General features: G+C 43.5%; 1 protein-coding gene across 1 annotated transcript in view; it reads left to right on the forward strand.

Moving 5' to 3' along the window:
• TAF2 (TATA-box binding protein associated factor 2) overlaps positions 1 to 1,462 on the forward strand; it is a 65,624-nt gene extending 64,162 nt beyond the window's left edge. The window contains exon 26 of the mRNA XM_083516552.1: positions 31 to 1,462. Within this exon, the coding sequence (XP_083372678.1) occupies positions 31 to 284 (254 nt within the window). The 3' untranslated portion in view covers positions 285 to 1,462. The remainder of the gene's footprint in view (positions 1 to 30) is intronic.
• The last annotated feature ends 7,255 nt before the right edge of the window (positions 1,463 to 8,717 follow it).

Genomic DNA, 8,717 nt, shown 5'->3' on the forward strand with positions numbered 1-8,717 from the left:
TGCAATGGAACGTCTGCCTTTCTGTTTCAGGCAAAGAACAGTCATCGCAAGAGCTAAGCATGCTGCCGATTCCGGTGCCTACGCTGCCCAGTTTTACAAAAGAGTCCAGCTCTTCCAAGCACAGCGAGCACCACCACCACCACAAGAAGAAGAAGAAGAAGCACAAGCACAAACACAAGCACAAGCACAAGCACGACACCAAAGAGAAGGAGAAAGAGCCTTTCACCTTCTCCAACAGCCCTGCCAGCGGACGTTCCATTCGCTCGCCATCCCTGTCAGACTGAAGCAAGCCACTCCAGAGCTGATATAGCATATGGAAGCAGTGTGCATGCTACCAATGCTTTATGGTTAAGCGCATGTCGCTGCAGTGGCTCAGAAGGCATGTTCAGATCGAAATCCTGTGGTATCTGTTGTCCAGCCGCAACCATTCATGAACCCCGTGATCGTTCACCGTGCACCTGCCTTACAACACCTTTGCAAAGAGAGAAGCAGCTCATTTCAGATGCAAATGTCGCCTATCCACAGCCCGGCAGTGGCTACCCGTTTATCTTGCCAGAACGAACTATATTTTAAATGTTTGGTAGCTGTCGTGAAGTGAAGTGTGTGTTAAACATAAGCTGACTGCCAAACTTGGGAAAGCTGGGGTTCACTGTACAGTGTTCTATAACATAATGTAAGACTTCCTGAGGCTTTTGTACAATCTCTTTTCCACATATTTAACCATTGCAGTTGTCGCTCTCTGTGTTTTTTTTAAAGCATACTCAGTTAAAAGCTTCGTTTTTTTATTTTAAGATGTCTGGCATTTTTAAAACACGTTTGAGCGGAACACTCAGCAATCCTTTTCCTTAACTGTTCTTCGCAAGGGAAAAATGCCACTGCGTACACATGTCACTGTGCCCTCTAATCAGAATCAGAATTGTGTATAATGAAGTTTGTGCAAAAGCAAATCCTTAAAAGTGGGAAAGGTTACTTTCCCCCATAGAATCTCAATTAGAAACACTCCTTGGGATGAAATAGTTGTTGCAAAACTTCTTGAACTCTTCTGATTTCTAGTAAATTTGTTTAGAAACTCTGATTATTTTTTTAAAAAAGTATTTTTAAATGTACAGTGAGTGAACTCAAACATGAAACTGTGACAGGTTGCTTTATTACATAAAACAATAATATCCAAGTTTTGCATTGCTGAGCTTAATTATGTGAAATGGGACTGCTTTTTAAAAACATTTTTATTTAATTTCTATGTTTTTTTGGTGCTTCCCTTCTTCCCTATCAGTCTTTAGGTTAAGATTCCTTTAAAAAGACAACAACAAATTGTGTGCATAGATACTTTTAGTTACATAGCTTATTGATAGTGGAAAGAGACAATTCTGATCCGCGAGAAGATACTTAATGAGAGGGACCCAATAAGGATTTTTTAAAAAGAGAAGGTAATTAGTTAATAAAAAAAAATGCTTTTATACAATCTGCTGTTGTGTATTGTATTGTATATCCTTCCTGCGTATATCAGCATAAAATAGGCAATCTGTCCTCTGCCCCTGTCAAAATGGGGGGCAGAGGGGCTCACAACCACCGCAGTGAGGACTGAGCATGCTCTGTAAGATGTTGTTGGGGACCCAATGGGAGAGGGGAAGACCTGGCTCCTTGAACAGAAGCACTGCAAACTGTGGGATTTTGTTACAGGGCCCCACTAAATGAAACATAGAAAGGGAAGATCGTCTTCCATCCTAGCCTGCTCTGGAGGGTAGGACTCGAACCATTGGCTTCAAGTCACAGTCTGACTAAACATTCGGAAAACTTTCTGACAGTAAGAGCAGAGGAACAGACTCCTACAAGAAGTGGTGAAATCTCCTTCATTGGAAGTTTTTGAGCAGAGGTTGGATGGCCATCTGTCCAGGATGCTTTAGTTGAAATTCCTGCAATCTGTGATCTGCAGGGCACAATGTAGGCTACCTGTTTGGGGAAGCTTTTAATGTTTGATGCATTACTGTATTTTAATATTTTGCTGGAAGCTGCCCAGAGTGGCTGGGGAAGCCCAACCAGATGGGCGGGGTATAAATATTATTATTATTATTATTATTATTATTATTATTATTATTATTATTATTACTACTACTACTACTACCACGATTTAATGCTTGGGCAGGCTCATATGATGGAATGAGGGCAGCCCTGGTCTAAAGCTGTTTAGCACTTTTTAAAGCTCTGAAACGATCTCGGAAACAAACTGGAAACTGCAAATGTAGTGCAGACAGACCTTTGTCCTGGAGACATTTATTGCAGTTTATGCGCTTATGATTTATACTCCCTATATCTTAGTAGTTCCTTTTTTCCGAATGGACTGTAATCTCTTGCCTCTCTCTTGAGAGAGCATGTTTATTTGCTTCTCTGGGAGTCCCTGAGCCAAACTGTGTTAGAATGACAGCCAAACCCTCCCTTCACCCCTCTTTATTTATTGTTTCGCATTATTCAGTGTGTGTGGCTCGGATTAAGCGGAACTAAAGACTCCCAAATGCTGAAGCCTTCCGTCAAGCAACTCCCCATGAGGAAAGGTTACAACATTCAGGGCTTTAGTAAAAGAGAATGTTGCAGAGGTGAATTTTTTTTTGCACAGTCTAGAGAAAGAGAAGTTCTTTTTGTTCTATCATATTACAAACCCCCAATGACTCCATCCAGTGAAGGTGAATAATGGGAAATTCAGGACGGACAAATTCTTTACATGGCATGTACTACCATGGTACAGTGGTACCTCTGGATACGCACACCTCCGGTTTTGTATCCATTAGGATGCGAATGCGGCAAACCCGGAAGTATTTTCCCGGGTTTCGCCACATGCGCAGAAGCGGTCCCTCTGGTTGCAGAAACCTCGGGATCCAACTGGAGCTCCAGAACAGATCCCGTCTGTAACTGGAGGTACCACTCTGGTGTGTGTGTGTGTGTGTGTGTGTGTCTGCATTACACATGCCATACACAGTCATGATAATCCGAATATTACCAAGAATATAATATATAATATAATACAATGCAACACATACTATTATATAAAGCTTTACATTTTCCTGTACTATCTTAATGTAAAACGTTTAACATTAGTTGTATTTCATATCTTCAAATATGTACCTTGGTTGTCACCTGCATTTTCAGCTGAATTTGGGGGAATCACTTGAAGCATCAGTTGCGTTGAGCTATTTCAGTTGCTTTTGTTTGATTTGTTCACTGCAAACAGCTGAAAGTCTAAATTTTGGTAATGAAACCTGGTTTCAGGTTAAGAACGGACCTCCGGAATGAATGAAGTACTTAACCCAAGGTACCACTGTATTTAAATGTCTGCTCATAAACGCCACCACAGTATTTGCTGCCATGGGATGAGATATATTCATGGAAGATAAGGTTATAAAATGGACATGAGCAGGACATTTGACAAGAGGTGATTCAGACAGATGGAATAAAGCTGTTGGTATGGAGAGCCTGCGATTTCAAAAGACCAAGGGGACAACTACCCATCGCATGATGGCTGGACGATCCAAAACTTACAGCCGAGCTTATGTGAATGCAAGAAGTAAACATCATAGAAATATGGAGAAAACCTGAAGAGGCGTCTAATATATGGTATATCCAAATGGATGTGGGACACTGCAGGAGGAGAGGAAAAGGAGGAGGAGGATTAATAAGAAGGCCATAAATGTCTACTAGTTATGATGCCTATGTACTCCCTCCAGTATCCTAGGCACTATGTTCATCTGAGCGTCAGGTGTGCTTTTTTGTTTTAGGGGAAAAAACAGCGGTACCAGTACTCCCCCATGAAGCTTTTACAGTAAGTGCCACACATTTAACATTCGGAAGAAAAAGAAAAAGTGCCAGTCCTCTGTAGCCTTGACTGCCCCCAAGGAAAAAGAACAACTTGTATGCCTCTAAATGAGCAACTGGGAAACTTTCACAATACATTTCGGTCCTATTTCTTTTTTCTACCTCTAAACTTTTGATGAAGCATTTAGTCACTATGCAGCAGGAAAAATAATTTATAAGATGGAAAAGCAGTGGGATTTTTTTTTTTAATGGCACTTCCTTTTTTCCAAGAGCTTCTGACTTTTTTATATATAAACAAGAGGCAGAAAATGTTTGTTGATGTATGAAGTTTTCCCGTTCGTCCTAATGCTGACCTTTGACCTGTTCTTCCTGTTCCGGGTCCATTTCCTGATAAACAATGTGGGAAACAAATTGCTGCGTATTTTGGGCCCTAGCTGACAGAGCAGTAATGTCACTGGTAGAAAAGCAGCCAAGAAGTGAAACTCCTTTAGTTCACTCGAGGCAACACTTTCTGTGGACTTTGCAGTTCAACAGCAACCCCCACGATAAGAACATCACAAGGCTTCAGATTTTTTTTTTTTAATTTTGGTGTTCATCTCTCAACACCAGCTCTGACCCTGCTAACCCCTAACCCTAAAAGTCACCCTTCGCAGCAATCACACATCACAAACACTATAACAAACACACCCCAGGGTGCAAATTCATTCCCTCTGTTTCTAATGTTCAGGCTGTGAGTGCAGAATGGCGCCATGATTCGGTGGCAGAACATCTGCTTTGCATGCAGAAGGCACGAAGTTCAATCTACAACATCTCCAGGTAGGGAGACCCCTGCCTGAAACCCTGGATAGCCACTGCACGTCAGTGCAGATGATATGGGGCTACATGGACCAAGAGTCTGACTCTGTACAGTGGGTGCTCGGGTTGCGAACGTGATCTGTGGGGGATGCACGTCCGCAACCCACAGCGTCCGCAACCCGCAGCGGTGCGTCTGTGCACGCATGAGTTGCGATTTGGCGCTTCTGCGCATGCGCGACCACTGAAACCCGGAAGCAACCTGTTCTAGTACTTCCGGGTTTTGGTGGTCCGCAGCCTGAAAAAATGCAACCTGAAGCATCTGTAACCCGAGGTATGACTGTATAAGGAAGCTTCCCAAGTGGAGATGGTCATGTAGCCAAAACAATCATTCATGCACAAGGAGGAGATATCAGCAGGCTTGGCGGGAACCCTAATTTTTATGTTTTGCAGAAATGCACAAAAAATACAGTGGTACCTCAGGTTACATATGCTTCAGGTTACATGCGCTTCAGGTTACAGACTCCGCTAACCCAGAAGTAGTACCTCGGGTTAAGAACTTTGCTTCAGGATGAGAACAGAAATCATGCTATGGCGGCACGGCGGCAGCAGGAGGCCCCATTAGCTAAAGTGGTGCTTCAGGTTAAGAACAGTTTCAGGTTAAGAATGGACCTCTAGAATGAATTAAGTACTTAACCCGAGGTACCACTGTATTTAGAAAAGGAATCCTAAGGGAGGGGAAATCCAAAAACAGCTCCACGAGGAAACCTGCAAGCTTTAACATGAGTATTATATCACTCTCCTCACTGGTATTCAGAGGCAAACTACCTCCAACAATGGATGCAGTAAAAAGTTACCACAGCTGTCATTGATGACCCTATCCTCTCAGCAGTGGTGGACTTGGGCACTATGGTGCCCTGCGCAAGGCCAAAATTTTGCTCCCTACCCCAAACCCTAATGCTGCTTTCCCAAAGGGGAAACGAGGTGACCGACTTTGGGAAGGAGGCACAAGGGTTATGGCTGGGTGCTAGAGCCAAAGCTGAGAAAACACTAACCAGGTTGGGGGAAGGAGGCGGGAGGACTCTAGGACGTTCTCAGAGCCTCACGCTTCCTTCCCAAAGCATGCACACCCACTCGCACAACCCTAAATCTGTCTCTGCTCTCAGCCACATGCCATTTTTGTGTGAACATTGTGCCCAACTGGGTAACCGCATCTAAAAGTGCATGGAAATTGCTGATATGGTCTTTAGCCCATGCTGTGTCCATTTTGGCCCTGAGAGATTCTATGTCACTAGGCCACCTGGAAAATTTGTTCTCCAGTCCACCGTCCTTGAAGTTAGCTGCTGTGAACTTTGCCTGAGGTGAAATCTAGTGGTTAACTTTACAGTTGAGGGCAATCTCTGCCCTGCCTTGCCCTGAGGACTGTTAATAATCTTTATTTTTAAAACACGGCTGGCTTCCCTCAGAATTTTTACCTCAGGACAACTCCTGTGAATTTGGCTTGAAGGGGAATTTTGGTCTCCACTCTAGTTTCGATAGTTACCCATCCAAAACAGCACTCTCTCTCTTTATTTTTTAGAGAGAACAAAACCATAATCTTCCTAACTCTCCAGAAGCACATACAATTTGACAAGGAAAGGGGAGGGGATTTAAAAGGAGTAATAAAATAAACTGAGGAGACACATAAGCTGAGAGGAAGGAAGACCGCAAGGTTCTTTGTGACTTCACTTGCTACGAAAGTGTTTGGGAACCTTTTGTGCTACTCATCTGACCCCTGAGGTGTCAGAGCAAGCGTACTAATTCCTGTTTTGTATCATAGTGGAGAGAGGATGATGAGAAAGAGCAGGCAAGTTTACTTTTACTGTGACTTGTCAACTGGATGTGCAGATGCTCATGAAAGCCCTCACATGTTTGCTTACACCAAGCCTAAGAAAGTTTGCCATCTCCCTTCCATTGCATTTCCACCACATCTAGAATATTAAGTTCAGTAAGCCCACAACTTAAGCACATTATTCAGCTTTACATGCATGGCAAAAAGAGAAAAAAAATAGAAAGGGGTGGGTATTCTGGGAGCAATGACTTTGGCAACCGCACCTGCCATTGAACCCAATGTGTTTTGACTATACACAATTTTGGCTTTAGGTGCAATCCCTATAAGTTGCAGGCTTACTGTAACCAAGGTACACATTTTCTGTTTCACAGCACAGCAAATGTTAAAACCACGGCTGTGTACATAGCATGCATTTAAAGTGCATGACTTGCCCCAAAGGATGCTGGGGGGGGGGGGGGCTGAGATTGTTAAGGGTGCTGGGATTTGTAGCTTTGTGAGGAGTGTACTACAGTTCCCCAGGTGTCTTCAGGGAAAGCAATGTGTTTTAAATGTGCTTTAAATGTGTGCTGTGTGTGTAAAGCAACCCTGGTTTAAAATGTGCATATGTTTTCCTTGAAATTCTGCTAGGACATCATTAAAAAATAATAATTTCCAGTCATTTCTTTGCCTTAAGGGAACATTGGTAATTGTAAAAGAAAGTAAGTTGGGCAATGCTTTTATTAAGACCAACCAAAAAGTCACAAAAATGTGGCGAGCTTTCAGGGTCTCCAGAACTCTTCTTCAGGCAAAGATGTTTCACAAAGCAGGAGGTGGCTGAATGAGGGGAAAAAACAGCAAAAAAGTAGAAAAATTAGGGTGGTTGTTAAAGTCCCTAGGTCTAAGATGGAAATTGCAGTTGAAAGCTCGCACCCAGACCAAATATTTAATGCCGCTTTAATAGATCTGATCTCCACCCCTCTCCAACATTCTGGGAACGATAGTTTGTTAAGGGTGCTAAGAGACTCTTAACAAACAACAGTTCCCAGGATTCTTTGCACAAAATCATGACTGTGAAAGTGGCCTTACTTGGAATAGTATTTGCTGGTTTGGAGGAGGGGACCACTTGCAATCTCCAATGGAAGCAAGTTTATTTACGCCAGTGTCCCTCAACCTTATTGTGTTGTGCGGATGTGACCCACGTCTGTGCCAGCAGAGACCCAGTTTCTGAGATACCAGCTTACTCTAGGCTGTCCACTTTCACATAACCTAAATAAGAGGGAACCAGTGGCGAAAAGAAGGAGGAGAGGGCAGTTCACGATTAAACCCTTCCAATGAAAGGATAAATTCCTTTGTGGATGTGTCCACTTCATCTTGGGCCTATTCAGCCAACCTTCGCCAACAGAAGTCTAGTCATGTGGCTACATCTCGGCTCTGTATTTCCTTTGTTTTCCCCTCAGCTGTTCTCGGACATGGAAAGATGGCAATTACTGTTGTCACACAGCAGTTACAAATGTTCCTTTAATGCTGGCTTCACCGCTCCCGATAACACGCAACCTTGGAGTTTGTGACGTGGCTGTTTTGGCACCGTTCTCCATGCGAAAGCTCAAGTTGACTGTTTTGTTTACAGGATCCCCTAGCTACGGTTCTGAGGCAAGGAAGGGCATTATCTCCTTCAGGAAACTTGTACACAATGTCCAAGAATGAGAATTTGTGGCAAAGCGTGGTCTTGTGTTTGCTCAAGCCTGCAACTGATTGCGAATTGCTGGGGGGAACAAGTTGGATGGGTGCTGAGGGGGGGGGGGGTGGCAGTGCTTGGGAAGGTGCCACTGAGCTAAAGGTTTTGACTTAGCATTGGAGATAAGGGTTTATGTTTTGACTGGGAGGCCCCCTTCTGAATCTAGGGGTATAATATGGATTAGCGGATGAGAGTGGGGAAAGATTAGATAAAAGGAGAACTGGATTTGGGTGCATTGAGCATCCCAGAGCTTATCAGATCCCAGTACTATTCCACTCTCTCAGAGATGCTGTGGACTGTCTCTGTTTCTTCTGACCCACTTCCTGACCTAGAACATCGAGGGTGAAACTCTGCACAGTACAAGCTCCAGGATGCCTTGGACGATCCCCATTTATTGCTCCTATTTATTGATTTGCAGCATCTGTGGACTGCCCCAAAATGCAAGGTTCCCGTAGCAGCTTAAAATAAACAAAGTAAAGCAATTTATACCTGGTATGAATGTAAGAGGAGCCCTGCTGAATTCAGCCAAAGGACTATCTGTTGCAGCATCCTATTCTCACAGTGGGCAACCAGTAG

This window comes from Podarcis liolepis (assembly GCF_965112155.1).
Source record: "Podarcis liolepis genome assembly, chromosome: 8".
In the NCBI taxonomy this organism is placed as follows: domain Eukaryota; kingdom Metazoa; phylum Chordata; class Lepidosauria; order Squamata; family Lacertidae; genus Podarcis; species Podarcis liolepis.